This window comes from Lynx canadensis, chromosome D1, assembly GCF_007474595.2.
Source record: "Lynx canadensis isolate LIC74 chromosome D1, mLynCan4.pri.v2, whole genome shotgun sequence".
Lineage (NCBI taxonomy): Eukaryota > Metazoa > Chordata > Mammalia > Carnivora > Felidae > Lynx > Lynx canadensis.
In genome coordinates this window covers 103537247-103554142 of record NC_044312.2, presented here as the reverse complement: position 1 = coordinate 103554142, position 16896 = coordinate 103537247, and the positions used below count along the sequence as shown (strand labels likewise).

The window sequence follows — 16896 nt, the reverse complement described above, 5'->3', positions numbered from 1 at the left end:
AAATTGAATATGCTACAGATGAATTCTTTGTTACCCTGCTTTGTCAGTTTAAGCAGCTATTTGAATTCCTCTATGTCTGACTTCTCAGTTTGCTAATTATTTACACACACTTCAATCCCACTGTGGTAGTGTCTTTGGAATGAACTCACAGTGACTCCTAAGGCCTGTAAGGGATAAATTATGTCTTTTAGAGACAACGGATACTTTCAGAAATGAATGGAGGCTCCCTCACAAAAAAGTAAGACTTTGCAATTATTTTTTACAGTGTTTGGTGACGGTTTACTATGTACCAGGCTTTGTTTTTAAAACATGTAAATATTAATTTATATGCTTCTCATAACAAGTGTACAAAGTAGGCACTATTATCTCCATTATTTTTTATATTTTTATTTTTGTTTTTTAAATATTTATTTACTTTTGAGGGAGAGAGAGTGTGTGTGTATGAGTGGGGGAGGGGCAGAGAGAGAGGGGGACAGAGGATCCAAAGTGGGTTCTGCACTGACAGCAGTGAGCTGATACGTGGCTCCAACTCATCAACTGTGAGATCATGACCTGAGCCTAAGTTGGACGCTCAACTGACGGAGTCACCCAGGTGCCCCCATTGTCTCCATTTTATAAATGACGGAACTGAAGTGCAGAGGATTATATAACCTGTAATCCTCCTCACATGAATTTTAGGAAGTTGTGTGGCTCTGGGACAACACCAGCCCTGTAAGGCCCCACCCTGGTTTCCATGACCTCTCTTGTGAATCTGTCTGATTGCCATCAGGAAAGTTACTTCTGAATTCTCTTCTGAAGATGTTTGCACTATCAAAAAGAAACAATCCCAAGTAATGTAAATACATATGCCTTAACAAAGTAGGCTGGGTCTCTAATTGCTTCTTATCCACATGAATTGAGTCAGAGTCTGTGTTTTCTCCCTTGGGTACCTATTCTCCTGAGAATTTCATGTATGTATAAATCCTTCTCTTTCTCCATCATTGGCTTCTAACATCCCAACATTGCTCTATTGGCATCATTTCATTTTATTTTAAAAGCTTTTTTATTTATTTTGAGAGAGAGAGAGAGAGAGAGAGAGAGAGAGTACGTTCAGGGGAGGGACAGAGAGAGAGGGGGAGAGAGAATCCCAAGCTGGCTCCACACTCGCTGCTGAGCCCAACGTGGGGCTCGATCCTACAATGGTGAGATCATGACCTGAGCCAAAATCAAGAGTTGGCTGCTCAACCCACTGAGCTACCCAGGCATCCCAACACCATTTTAGAGGGAACCATCTATGTGCCAAAGGCTCTTTGGTGCTCTTTTTATGAATCTGAATGACAAAGGTTGTCCAAGTAAACTAAGTGGTCTTACTTCTCAGTCATATCACTCTGAGCCTGCAACAATAAGCAGGGATAACCCCCAAGGTAAAATGTTGTCTACAGTGGGTATGATGATTCTTTCTTGGAGTTGCTCAGTACTTGGTAGAGTCTGTTCAGAGACTTTCTCCTATTTTTCCTCATGGCAGCCTCCCTATGTGACAGGTTGGAGAATATTTTGTAATACTCACCTTGTAATTACCTGTTCTTTATATATCTCCCTGCCTCTAGAGAACTTCAATCTTTGTGACCAGACATTAAGAAAGGAGATCAACAAGATGCTTTCTTTCTTTTTGAGTGGCACTAGCAATGTGAAGATCCTAAGTGAAGTTGTGTCACCTTCCTTGAAGGGCAAGGTAAATATTTAGCTCCATTCTCTGGTCTGCTTAGATTGTGGTATTAGAAGACTTGCTACGTAAAGTTACAAGGACAACACCTTCCCATGGATTTTTCAGAGTTTAACATCCCAGGTTTTAATATTCTCACACTTCCAGGCTGCTCATCTGGAGGCTAGATGTTACAACAACCTTCAGTGATTAGGAAAATGGCGATTTTTGCCAAATAGTAGCGGATGGTATTTTTCTCATCATTTAACATCCCTGCTCTTAGGAGAGCACTTAGACACTGGTGGACACTCAGTACGTGTTTGTTGAGGGGATAGGTGAAAAGATTAATAAATGAATACAAGGATGAATGAGTGAATCTCAGAATGAACTGTTTACTGAGGCAGTTAACTATGCACATGTGTGGTACCTAGTCCTGTGCTCTTAAAACACAGTCTCACGTGCAACTTTGCACAGGCTATTTAGAGACCCTTGATCAAAAGTTTTAGACTTTTGTGGGCAAGTAGTGGTAGTGCCTGGCTACTCATTATTGCTGACATTATTGTTGTTAGCATTAAAAAGACATGGCCTATAGGACACATTTGCTATCTAATTGAAAAGACAAAATTTCAGCATCCTTTAGTATCTACTCCTTGGCTCTCATTTCCTTTCATCTCCTACATCTGCATCTCACCTCAGATTTCCTCTTCCTACCTTTCCCAGTGATCCACTGTGGGCCTGAGTTCTTAGCATGCATGACCTAAATGATGGTGTGGCCTAGAGCAGGTACATGGGAGACGGTGACAAGCACATGAATTAGGGATATATTTTGAAGGTAGAGATAACCAGTTGTGCTCATGGTCTACATGTGGAGTGTGAGGGAAAGAGAGCCAGGGCTGAATAATTCTGGCATTAAGGGATTCTTTGTCGAAGACTTTATCAGGGTTGACCAGATAGATAGCTTGGATTCTGAGCATTGTGGAGCCGGTTTTATGATGAAATTATCCAGTTGGCTGAAATAATTGGTACAACCTTCAGTAGATTCCTCTTGCAGAAGTCACGCCATGAAAGATGGCATCTCAACATTTGTACCTCTTATCATTCCTCATGGTCAGTCCCCAGTTTTTTGTTTTTAATATTTAAATTTTTTAATGTTTATTTATTTTGAGAGAGAGAGAGAGACACACACAGAGCTTGAGAGGGGAAGGGCCAGAGAGAGAGGGAGACACAGAATCTGAAGCAGGCTCCAGACTCCAAGCTGTCAGCACAGAGTCTGATGCTGGGCTTGAACTCACGAACCACGAGATCATGACCTGAGCTGAAGTCAGACGCTTAACAGACTGAGCCACCCAGGTACCCCTGTTTTTAATATTTAAAAAAATGGTATGTTTGTTTAAATAGATTTGAATTTAAGATATGAGGTCACTTACCCACATGTTTCTTTAGTAGTGTGATTCCAATATTTCTGTTATTTTTTCAACAGTCTTATATACATATTGCTAATAATATTATTATTTATTTAATAATGGTAAAACTTATGATGTATTGCACACTATTAGGCGGTATTTTGGGTAATTCAAACATGTCAACTTGTTCAATTGTCCAAACAGCCTTGTGAAGTACTGTTATTGTCACTTTTGTTTGAAACTGACGTACGGAAAGGCCATGACTTGCCCCGGGTTACCTGGCTGGCAAGTGGAAATGCCAGGATTTGAATACAAGACAGGTAACCCCAGAGACCACGTTCTTCACCAGCCCAATATGCTGCCTCTTGAAATACTTGTGTTGTTTTCAAACTACCATTTTAAAAGAATCTTGTAATATAGTACAAGTTGGAAACACCATGCCCACTTAACTTTTTCAGATGAAGAAAATGAAGCTCAGAAACATTGATGTTGCCTTTCCAAGGGGGTAGAATGAGGGTCACAAAAGCCTTCAACCCACGTGAAAATAAGCAATGGCCATTTTGAAGATAACTGACTGGTTATTTGGAATATCTCAGTGGGGGTCAAGAGCTGATGAATATGTGTGTACCCTTACATATTGAAAGGTGGAGGTCGGAATATGCCAGTCTTGTGGTTGCTGGGAAGTCTGCACTGGTAATGGTATCATGGTCTGCTCATGTCATTTGGGTGACATGGGAGAGCTGTGAGCCATTTTCCATGCATAAGTATTTTATCCATCTTGCCTTCTTGTTTTCATAGGTGAACCACAATGTCAAAATAGTATCCATGGAGAACAGCACCAAGGTGAATGAGTTTAGACTCTTGGGACTGACTGACAACCCAGAACTGCAAATCTTTCTCTTCATAACATTTACTCTCATTTATCTCACCACTCTCATTGGAAATCTTGGGATGATCATGTTGATTCTGTTGGACTCCCGTCTCCACACTCCCATGTATATTTTTCTCAGTAACCTCTCTGTGGTAGACTGTGTTTACTCCTCAGCTGTTACTCCCAAGGTGATGGCTGGGTTTCTAACAGGGGATAAAATCATCTCCTATGGTGGATGTGCTGCTCAGATGTTCTTCTTTGTGGGTTTTGCCAGCGTAGACTGTTTCCTGCTAGCTGTCATGGCTTATGATCGGCATGCAGCGGTATGTAAGCCCTTACATTATACCACCACTGTGACCACCAGCTTGTGTGCTCAAATGGCAGTAGGCTGCTATGTCTGGGGTTTTATTGAATCTGCCATCCACACTGGATTCACCTTCAGCCTCTCCTTCTGCCATTCCAATGTGGTCCATCACTTTTTCTGTGATATCCCTCCAATCCTGGCGCTTTCCTGCTCTGATATCTACATAAATGAGATTGTGCTCTTTATCTTAGCAGCTTTCAATGTCTGTTTTGCCCTGATAGTAATCTTGACCTCCTATCTGTTAATATTCATTGCCCTCCTGAGGATGTGCTCAGCCGAGGGACGGAAGAAAGCCTTCTCCACCTGTGCCTCACACCTCACTGCAGTCACCCTCTTCTATGGAGCTGTCACGTTCATGTACTTACAACCCAGTTCTAGTCATTCTATGGACAATGACCAAATGGCATCTGTGTTCTATACAATAATAGTCCCCATGTTGAACCCTATTGTCTACAGTCTAAGGAATAAAGAGGTAAATAATGCTTTCAGGAAAGTCACTAAGAAAATGAAGATTCTGTTCAACCCACAGACTAATTAGAAAGATTATAAAAGCTGAATAGTTAATCAGTTATCTATTGTTGTGTAGCAAAAATATTATAATGCCTAGTGGCTTAAAACAACAGTTTATTATTATGTCTCATAATGCTGTAGTTGGTGAGACAGTTCTTTGCTGCTTTCACACAGGCTCATTCGTGAAGTTACATGTCTTCTGGATGGTCATCTGAGCTGAAATGTTCAAAGATGACCTTACTCAAACGTTTCTATTGATTCTGGTTACTTTCTTCTCCTCATGCTCTTTCAGGATGTGAAAGCAGGATGGACCAGCTTTCTTAAATAATATTTTCAGTGTAAAAATAAAGCTGAATGACTTCTTGAAGTTCAGACTCCTAACTCACTCATTTTCTCTACCACATTATCCTAATCAATGATGTCAAGGTTGGCCCCAATGCAAGCATGAAGAAAGACTCCACCTCTTGAAGAAAACAGCTGCAAAGAATTTGTGCCCAGAGTTAATCTACAACTAGAAATTAGGTTAAACTGCTATATCAAAATTTAGTGGCTTAAATACAATAGGAATTTATTCTCAAATAGTAATTTATTTGGAAGCTAATGTAGCAGGTTGAAAATGAATCATCTGGATATGTTGCGTCTGGCTCATCTGGGGCCAAGTTCAGTCCACATAACCCTACTGTCTCCTAGAGTGTTCAAAGTCTGCTCTCATCACAACTATTTTATCTGCAGGAAAGGGGGAAGATATAAGTTGAAGGAAAAATAATTTCTTTTCAAGAAAGTGATATAGTAGGTGCCTGCATTATTTCTGAGTACATTCCATTCGCAAAGATTCAGCCATGAGGCCACAAAAACGACCAGCGAAGCCAACTTCAAAATTTAATCTATAGCTGAAACTTAATGAGCTTAGCTGAAATCCCAATACTCTGGAAGAAGAAAAAATGTTTTTTGAGGGAAACCAACATTCCATCATGCACATGTACCTGAATCTGAATGGCTAGTTTTATCTTCTTTAAGAGTCCTTTTCTTTTAAAAAAATATTTTTAAACATTTTATTTATTTTTGAGACACAGAGAGACAGAGCATGAATGGGGGAGGGTCAGAGAGAGAGGGAGACACAGAATCTGAAACAGGCTCCAGGCTCTGAGCTGTTAGCACAGAGCCCGACGCGGGACTCGAACACACGGACTGTGAGATCATGACCTGAGCCAAAGTCGGATGCTCAACCGACTGAGCCACCCAGGCGCTCCCTTAAGAGTCCCTTTCTTGACCACACCATCTAAAATAGTTTTTTATCTATTATCTGCTCTCGTCTTCTCCATAGATTTAAATAAATCTCTGAAATTATATTCTATTTGTTTAATTGCCTGTTTTGTTTCCTCCAAATAATACATTGTATTATATTCTTCCAAGTTGCCCAGATTGTTTGTATTATGTTTGAAATAATGAGATGACATGATATGATGATGTGTTGGATGTGGAGGGTGAGAAAAATGGTAGCCTAGCTGCCTAAGCAACTAGAAAGATAGGATGACTACTATGTAAGGTATGGAAAGCATGACAGCAGGAGGTTTGGATGAGAAGAGAGCATGAATTTCACTTGGGGCATAGAAAGCTTGAGATGCCTCTCAGATATCACCAGAAAGGCTTAGCACTGGAACAGAGATATAAATTTGAGTTTTTATCATGTGGATGGCATTTAGGCCGTAAGAATGAGAACATAGGTAAGAGAATGTAGGTAGAGAGAAGCAAAGTGTTTCAAGGACTAACACCTGGAACTTTCTCAATGAAAGACCAAAGAGATGAGGAGCCAACAAAGGTGAGTGGTGTCCTGGAAACCAAGTGATGAGAAATGCATCAGTAGGGAACAGACGTGTCAAATCTGCTGGTAGATTAAACAATGTCAAGACTTAGAACTGGCAATACGTCATAGTGATATGAAGTTGGTGGATGACTTTGAGTGGTTTTGGTTGGATGGTGGGGTGACAAATCTCATAACGGTGTACTCTACAATCTAGTCCATGATTTTTCTTTGCTTTACATAGTTTCTAAGTATTGTCCCAACCTGTATGATGGAGTAAATGCATATTGTCTTTTCCCAGAGCAGCTAGACAGATAGGCCTTTGACCTCTCAAATTTGAGAAGACAGAAGATGGACAGAGCTTAACAAGATGGCGGGAAGCCAAGGTTTTAGGAGAGAGTTGACTGGGAGATGTTTGACAATAGATGATGCTTTATGAACTGGAGGGTCAGTTATATCAAATCCTTACTTTGCAGCAGTTCATCATTCTGGGCTTCACTTCCCCTCCATGTTGTCTGAGTACAAGGTTACTGTGTATTTGGTTCTCTGGAAGAATGAAGGAGAATGAGTGGTGTATGTCACCTTGGGGAAAAGCAGTGTAGACACAGGAGGAGAGGAGGCATAGAAGGAGGTGTAGTGCTTGAAGTGTTGTAAACAAGTGAGACAAAGGCAAGGACTTGGAACAAGAACTGAGAGACACAAAGAAAACTTATGCACACATAATCCCTACTCAAATATGCCTCAAAAATGTCTAGGAAGGTCCTCAGCCCCCTGAAGCTAGTTGTTATTTCATTTTCCAGTTAAAGGAAAGAAGGCTGGAGGATTTAGGTTCATTTGAGCTTCGATGGAGAGTGAGCTGGACTCTTTGAAGAAAGAGCTGATGACTGGGTTAGGACTGGACTAGCACAAGAGGATCCTGGAGTGCCTTGTAGTTCTCGAAGCTAAGAAGGAGCTCAGAAAATAGAAGAAGGATTGAGCATCTCACAAGGAAACAAGAGTAAAACTGGAAGTGCCCCCAATGACCAAAGATGCAGCGATCTGAATAATGAAATAAATAATACAGTACAAATTGTACACCAAAGCACAAAGCAGATATATGTAAAGTCCATGCTGATGTTTACAAACAACCAAATCTTTCTCATAAAAATAATCCCAAATAATATGGTCAGCCTTCCCCTAAGAGGTGGAGTGTAGTCCCTTCTATCATGAGTGTGGCCTGAACTTAGTGACTTGTTTCTAAAATATACAGAATGCAGGAGGAGAAAGGTAGCATTATACTGAAAAACCTGGCCAACATATCTTGTCTCAGTGACTAAGGTTAAGAACCTCAGTGACGAGTCATGTTGGTAATATGTGTCCCTTGATAGGATGTGATAAGAACGGCACTTCTTACTTTCTCAAACGCTGACCCTCTGTGTAACCATGACCCAAAAATCAGACAAACATAAATTGAAAGATCTTCTACAAAATCCCTGAGCAGTACTCAAACCTATTAAGGTTGTGAAAATCCAGGAAAGACTGAGACACTGTCACAGATCAGAGGAGACGAAGGGGACAGGACAATATATGCAATGTTATAGCCTGGATCAGACCCTGTAAGAGCAAAGTGACACTAGTTGAAAAGCAATAATCTAAATAAATCCTTGAATTTTAGATAATCTAATGTATCAATGCTCGTTTTTCTCAAAAAATTAAAAACAGAGCTATCCTATGACCCAGCAATAGCACTACTAGGGATTTATCCAAATGATACAGGAGTGCTGCTTCATAGGGGCACATGTACCCCAATGTTTATAGCAGCACTCTCAACAATAGCCACGTTACAGAAAGAGCCCTAATGTCCATCAGCCGATGAATGGATAAAGATGTAGTTTATATATGCAATGGAATATTACTTGGCGATGAAAAAGAATGAAAGCTTGCCATTTGCAACAACGTGGATGGAACTGGAGGGTATTATGCTAAGTGAAATAAGTCGGTCAGAGAAAGACAGATATCATATGATTTCACTCTTATGTGGAATTTGAGAAACTTAACAGAAGACCATGGGGGAAGGGAAGGGGAAGAAATAGTTTCAAGCAGAGAAGGAGGCAAACCATAAGAGAGTCTTAAATACAGAGAACAAACTGAGGGTTGACGGGGGAGGGGAGAGGGGAAAATGGGTGATGGGCATTGAGAAGGCCACTTGTTGGGATGAGCACTGGGTGTTGTATGTAAGTGATGAATCATGAGAATCTACTCCCGAAGCCAAGAGCACACTATATACACTGTATATTAGCTAACTTGACAATAAATTATATATTTAAAAAAAAAATGAAAGCCGCTTTTTTTTTTCTGTGCCCAGGCATCCGGGTTGGTGTGGGCTCAGGTCCCGCTGAGGGGCAGTCCTGCTATGGCATCAGGACCCCGCTCTTGTCTGCGGTCTGAACTTGTGCTCACCAGCCTGTCTGACTAAGAGTTCCAGCAGCTCCCTTGCTATTTGGCAGGGCACTACAGCTAGAATGTCCATATTCTAGTTCCCCTTTTAAAGCACAACTTTTTTTTTAAGCTCCAGGGCTAATAAATATTCTCCTGGTCCCTCAGTGCCATCACTCCAAACCCCCACAGCAGTTCAAAGAATTGGGGTTGGGGGTTCTCTTCTTTACCACATGATCCAATAATCCCACTACTAAGGATTTACCCCCAATAAATGGAAACACTAATTAGAAAAGATCTATGCACCCCATGTTAAATGCGGCATTATTTACAATAACCAAGAAATGAAAGCAACCCAAGCGTCTATGATAGAGAAATGGATAAAGAAGGTGTTGTATGTCCATACAATGGAGTATTACTCCCCCATAAAAAAGAATGAGATCTTACCACCTTTTTTAATTTTATTTTTTTTAAGTTTACATCCAAATTAGCATATAGTGCAGCAATGATTTCAGGAGTAGATTCCTTAATGCCCCTTACCCATTTAGCCCATCCCCCTTCACACCCCCTCCAGTAACCCTCTGTTTGTTCTCCATGTTTATGAGTCTTTTATGTTTTGTCCCCTCCCTGTTTTTATATTATTTTTGCTTCCCTTCCCTTCTTCTTCAAAGGCTCATCTGTTTTGTCTCTTAAAGTATTCATATGAGTGAAGTCATCTGACATTTGCCTTTCTCTGACTGACTAATTTTGCTTAGCATAATACCCTCCAGTTCCATCCACGTAGTTGCAAATGGCAAGATTTCATTTTTTTTGATTGCCGAGTAATACTGCATCGTATATATATACCACATCTTCTTTATCCATTCATCCACCAATGGACATTTGGGCTCTTTCCATACTTTGGCTATTGTTGATAGTGCTGCTATAAACATGGGGGTGCATGTGCCCCTTCGAAACAGCACACCTGTATCCCTTGGATAAATTCCTAGTAGTGCAATTGCTGGATCATAGGGTAGTTCTATTTTTAGTTTCTTGAGGAACCTCCATACTGTTTTCCAGAGTGGCTGCACCAGCTTGCATTCCCAGAGATCTTACCACTTGTGACAACATGGATGGACTTAGAGGGTAGTATGTTAAGTGAAATAAGTTAAATAGAGAAAGACAAATGTTATAAGATTTCACTTATATGTGGAATATGAAAAGCAAAACAAATCAATAAACAAAAAGCAGAATCAAACTTAAAAAATACAAAGAACAATCCTATGGTCGCCACAGGAAAGGAGGACGGGAGGGATGGGCAAACGGGTGGAGGGGAGTGGGAGATGCAGGCTTCCACTTATGGGATGAATAAGTCATGGGAATAAAAGGTACAGCATGGGACATACAGTCAATAGTATCATAAGAGCATTGCATGGTGACAGAACGTAGGTACACTTGTGAGCACAGCATAACATAGGTAGTGGTTGAATCATTGTGTTGTACACCTGAAACGAATGTAACAATGTGTATCAACTATGCTCAAATAACATAGAGCAAAAGAAAAAAAAATACATTTCAAGTAACAATTGAGAAATGGCTCCAGAAGAGAAATCACCATTTTCATAGACTTTAGGGCCAGATATTTGTGAGACACTACTCTGTCCCACTAACACCAGCATGATCCTTGTAGAACACACAGACATGGTTTTGCAAGTCTTGAGAAGTTAAATGCTTCTAATTATATAATGATAGGGTAGGCTTACAAGGATAAAAATTCCTTTGGGTACCTTTATAATAAAATTGAGCTCAACTGAAAGCCAAATAAAATACATAATTATTAGCATATTGAGGTAGTTTACATTTATTGTTGTAAAACATCTTTCTTACATTTTCAGTTGATGTTTCGAATCACTGGAGTTAGATGAATAATCATTATTTATTAAAGAATTTTTCAAATTGAATCAGGAAACTTCTTAAAAGGGTGCCTGGGTGGCTCAGTTGGTTAAGCGTCTGACTTTGGCTCAGGTCATGATCCCATGGTTAATGGGTTTGAGCCCCACGTCGGGCTCTGTGCTGACAGTTTGGAGCCTGGAGCCTGCTTCAGATTCTGTGTCTACCTCTACCCCTGCCTCTCCCCTGCTCATATGCTCTCTCTCTCTCAAAAATAAAGATTAAAAAAAAAAAAAAAGGACACTTCCATAGTCTCATCTTTTGCCTTTTTATGATGTACTAACTAGGTTTATTTCATGTGTTATTTTCCATTTGATGAGAAATTCCTAACAGAAAAGAATTAAGATGGTTTGATGTGATCCACCTGATAGTGTAATTTTTAAAAATTAATTTATCCCGAGGTGTGAAATGCAGATACTGAGTGAAAGAATATAGGGGGAAAAAAGCCACATCTCATGAAATGCTCTAAAATTGCCTTCTAAAGAATTATCTAATGGGCGATAAACTATAATTATCAATGGTTCAAGTATATTTACTGTCAAATTCAAACAATTGTTTTTTATTGCTTATTAATTTAACAAATGTTTTTTTGAGAAAGAACGAGCCAGGCCATAATTTATGTATTGGGGATGAAGTTGTTAGTAAAGAAGACAAAGCTGCTCTTTTTGTGCAACATACCTTCTAGTAGATAGGTAAATGAATAAACAAATACACAAACAAATAAATAAATAGAAATCGTTGAGTACGGATGAGAACCATGAAGAATAAAGTGAGTCGGAAACCATGTCCGTGAGGGGTGGGGTGACAATGATATGGTAACATTTAAGCAAAAACCTGAGGGAAGTGAGGAAGCTTTTGGACCATTGGCAACAGCTAGTACAAAGGCCCTGAGGTAGGAATGAGCTTGGTTTGTCCAGAGACAGCAGGGAACTCAGTGTGAGGGAAGGGGAGGGAGCAAGTAAGAGTGCCGCAGGACATGACACAGCTCATCTGAAAGTATCCTGGTGCGAGGGACACTAGTCATTTCATAGTATTTCCAGAGAGAAAAATAGCTCACATCATCATTACTCAGTGCGTTTATCTTACGCAGTTGAAAAGCTGGTAGTCCTACGCAGAAACATTGAGAAATTGCTTTATTGTCAATTGGTCCCCTTTTCTTATATCTGGTCTTCTCACTTTAAAAGTTACCACGTGATAGGGGCCCGTGGGTGGCTCAGTCGGTTAAGTGTCCGACTTCAGCTCAGGTCATGATCTCACAGTCTGTGAGTTCAAGCCCCGTGTCGGGCTCTGTGCTGACAGCTCAGAGCCTGGAGCCTGCTTCAGATTCTGTGGCTCCCTCTCTCTCTCTGCCCCTCCCCTGCTCATGCTCTGTCTCTCTCTGTCTCAAAAATAAATAAAAACATAAAAATTTTTTTTTTCTTTTGGGAAACGTCTTTATTCTTATGATACTTATTTTAGCATCTTAGGTAATCATCAGAAAAGAAGGCATCAAAATCTGGACCACATCAATTAGAGGTTTTTTGTGTGCATGTGAAAATGTAAAAATAGGGTTACAATTGAATGGATACCTATAGTTTTCCACAAAGATGTCCCCAGTCAAGTGAGTGCTTGACTGTCTTTGGGCTATCGTAGCCATGTCACTGAAAAAAAATTTTTTTTAAGTTACCACACGATCATACTTTTTTGTACCAAACGACTTATTCAGGACATAAATATTAGCACCTTTAGGATGTCATATCGCTCTGAAAAAAATATGCCAAGAAAAACCAAATATCTTTATTCAAAAGCCTTTCTTTTTCTTTCCTTTAATGTTTTTCTTCATTTTGGACCTTTAGAATGTTTTTTAAACTAGAGAAATAAAAACATGTTGGACAACAATTTATATTCTGATCCACAATTATTTTACCTTTTAAGTTAAAAACTAGCCATGCTCTAGGTACCTCCTTCAACAGATTTCCTGCTCTTATGTATATGTACACACAGGGGACCCTCACATGCACTTCACGGGTTTGAGCCACGTTTTACGGACACCCTTGCATTGGCGTATGGTGGAAAAAATGCGAACCTATGAAAAAATCACATATAATTAACAGAGTTCACGGCATGCATGATCATTACATATTTAATGTCCTCAGGGCTATTCTCATCCAGATATTATACAACTGAAGCGACTGGACATACTATCGTCTTTTTTAGTGACAGTTTTGAAGAGGAAAGTATCACAGCAGTAATTTACAGGGTGGGCTGCAAACTGTGAGTTAATGCTGGGAGAAGATCTGACAGGAGCGGATGACCACAGTATAGAGTGCAGATGGGATTTTGTCTGTGTCCATAGAATGATTGGAGGTTGGGCTGGGAGTACCTGAAAGGTGACCATCCCACAGAAGATGGAGATGGTAGGGTTGCCTGGGTGGCTCAGTTGGTTAAGCGACCAGCTCTTGATTTTGGCTCAGGTCATGATCTTGTGGTTTGTGGGATCGTGCCCTGTATCAGGCTCTGCGCTGACAGCTTGGAGCCTGTTTGAGATTCTCTCTCTCCCTCTCTCTCTGCCCCTCCCCCACTCATGCGCACGCACTCTCACTCTCTCTCATTCTCTCTCAAAATAAATAAACTTTAAAAAAAGAAGACCGAGACTGTAGTGAGGTGAGAAGCACAGGTGGATACAGCCTTCAGGTGTCCCTCCGTTGAGGGGATCTTCAGGATAGTGATAAATACGAACAGGTAAGAAATCAAGAAAACCAGGAGAGCAAAAAGGATGTTGAAGCTTACTACAAAGATAAGAGTCAACTCATTGACGTGTCTATCAGAGCAAGAGAGAGTCATGGCTACAGGAATAGCACAGAAAAAGTGATGGATCAGAGGGTGCACTTACAGACAGAAAATAGAACATGGCTCCAACGTCAAAAGAAGCATTCATAAAACTACAGATGTAGTAGTTATGGCCAGAAAAGCACACACACCTGTTATCAAGGTGGTGATGTAATGGAGGGTTTGTACACTGCTGTATAGGGGTGATAGGCCATTGAGGCCAAGAGGTCATTTTACACAGTAGGAAAGACTGCAAAAAAGAACATCTGGGCAGCACACACATCATAGAGGACCTTGTCTTCCATAGGAGCCTAGCCATGACCTTGGGAGTGACTGTGGAGGGGTAACAAAAGTCCACCAGAGGCAGGTTACTGAGGAAAAAGTACATGGGAGTGTGGAGACAAGAGTCCAACAGGATCAATATGATCATCCCCAGATCCCAGTCAGAGTGATGAGGTAAACGAGGGTTAACAGAAAGAGAGGAACTTGCAGTACTGGGTTATTGGTTAGTCCCAAGTGGATGAAATGAGTCACTTCTGTATTATTCTTCATGGATATGATTTGAGAATCATGAGATGCTCTGCGGCAACAAGAGATAGACGAACAGAACGATCAACAAAGATAAGTTGCACAGAAATTGAAATGTATGAACATCATTTTATTAGAACTGTAACTTATTTTTGAATATTGTCCATTTCTTAGCAGAGGAATGACAATGCAATTTAGTGATAACTTATCCATACAAGAATAAACTTTTGTACAGGAAGGTTTATCACAGATCATCTTCCCAATTTCTTGAGTACATTGAGTTACAGGAAGTGGTAAAGAGCTGTCCAAGGTCACATGCCAAGAATGGACTGAACTCCCAAATCAGACCTTTTGGGTCCACTAATAACTTCCACTTCAATAGTGTTCATGTGTATTCAATCCTCTCTATATCCCCATTAGATTGATTGGTTGTTATGTCCATATATATCACAGGTATTTTGGCAACAAAGAGATTGAATATTCAAGTTTACATGGTTATTGACAGAGTCATGTTTAGACACATGCAGAATGGCTCCTCAGCTAAATGTCATCAATGAATTTGAATTTATTTTAATCCCATTCAATATACAGTTAATCATGGTATCCATTCTTCCAAGCTTAATGCTTGGGGTTGCACAGTAGAGCAATCCACAAATACACGTGTATAAATGCAAGGAGATTAATGTAATATTAGAGACACATACAATAAACAAAGGCAAGAGAAGATACAGAATTGGGTGTAAAATATTGGGTTCTGGGCTCATGTGTATATGCATTCACACAGAAGAACTCCCACTTACCACCTGGGAGACGTTGGCCCTAAACCAAGTTTCCCGAGCCTCATTTTATCCACCAGTAAAGTGAAGGTAGTATTGGAACCTACCTCTGTGCTCCTGTGAGTGTTAGATGAAATAATCAGGACAAACAGTTCACACAATATGGGTTCACACGATATCAGCACCATCCTGATGAGTTCTATCCATAATATTACAATTAAGATGGAACAATGGGTATCTGTCGGTTTAGGAAGTTTGGTGGCAACGTGTGGGGCTTCAAAGTGCAAGTGGGTTTTGACAGCTGGCAGATTTACTCTGATTTGTATTTTCTCATGTGCTATGTCTACTCAGATCTTTTGTTTCTTCTGGTACTTCTCACTCTGTCCTACGTCTCTCATAGAGGTGGCTTTCTCACCCATTCTGTGTGAGAACACTTACACAGATCTCTTTTGCTTAATTTCTTCCTTTCAATCCACATTTTAGCTTGGGTCAAAAGATTCCTATTTTATCTTAGACTCATTCTTATTGTCATTATTGTCAGCTATAGCTGGGTCGTAAATACTGAAGATTGAAAACCCATGTCTTGCGGGGTTGACCCTAGTCTGTAGATTGTATTTGAGGAAGCTCAATGTTTTAAATCTTTTTGTTTATATTTGAAGTCTTTGGAGGAATATCCACCATCTTCCTCTTGGGCCCTCCACACATTGCCATGTCTGGAGTTTATAATATTTTTGCTTGCAAACCCACAACTCGATAATAGTATAAGCCATAGTTTCTTGTTTAACATTTGTTATGTTTTGTGATGACTGGAATGTTCTTACTGGGCCCATGTAGATAATCCAGTATAAAATTGTTATCTCAAAATCCTTAACTTAGTACATACACAATACTTTTTACTATGTAAAAGAACATAATCCCAAATTCCAGGATTAGGATGTGGATGTACTGGGGAGCATTATTTTGACTGCCACAATGGGGATTAAAATAATATATAATAGGTAAATTGTCTAGAAAGTTAAAGATCATTGAATCTGAGGGACCTTCATGTATCTCGTGGCCAATTTTCTGATTAAGTATAATGATCAGCAGAAGAGCAGAAAGAGTCATTACCTTGTCCAAGGTCACATATCTGGAATAAATCCATTTCCAAATCAGATTTCCAGGGTATAGCGACAGCCATAACACAGTGCTAAGGTGCTAGTTTATCTCATACATTGAGAGCAATCAGAAAAGACAACAGACAAAAAGGCAGGCAGACAGACATCACAGACAGAAAGATAGAAGATAGATGGATAACGAATGGAAGGAGGAATGAATGGGTAGATGGATAGATAGATAGTAAGGCAGACAGATATATATCAGAGGATAGAGGAAAAGAGAGTATGTATACCCATGAGCACACACACACACACACACACACACACAAATACCAGTTACAGTTAAGAAAATAGAGAATTCAAGAGGTTGTATGCTTTCCTCTTATTGTACATCTAGCATGGGATCGATTCAGATTCAAACCCATGTCTAACTTATTCCAATATCTATAGCTTTAGTCACCGCACTTGTCAGATTTTCCAGATGAGCAAGTCATGAGAGGGTAGGTTGTGGGAAAGTGATAGTGAAAATGGACTAGGAATCTTGGTAGCTTCGTGAAGATCCTTCTAGAATCTAAAGAAGTATCATTTCACCCTGTTTGATTAGCTATCCCTTAAAGGACAAGTAAACACATAGTAAACAGGAGGAATTTCCCACCTCTTCAATGAGAGTATCGTCTATCATCAGGGTACTGAAAGCTCTGACAGTTGGTCTT

General features: G+C 40.0%; 1 protein-coding gene and 1 pseudogene across 1 annotated transcript; one reads left to right on the top strand and one right to left on the bottom strand.

Moving 5' to 3' along the window:
* Positions 1-3906: 3906 nt before the first annotated feature.
* Positions 3907-4857, top strand: LOC115526425 (olfactory receptor 5B2-like). The gene has a single exon (XM_030333821.1). The coding sequence runs from the start codon at positions 3910-3912 to the stop codon at positions 4855-4857; it is 948 nt and encodes a 315-aa protein (XP_030189681.1). The 5' UTR covers positions 3907-3909.
* Positions 4858-13587: 8730 nt separating this feature from the next.
* LOC115526424 lies at positions 13588-14334 on the bottom strand (annotated as a pseudogene).
* Between the last annotated feature and the right edge of the window lie 2562 nt (positions 14335-16896).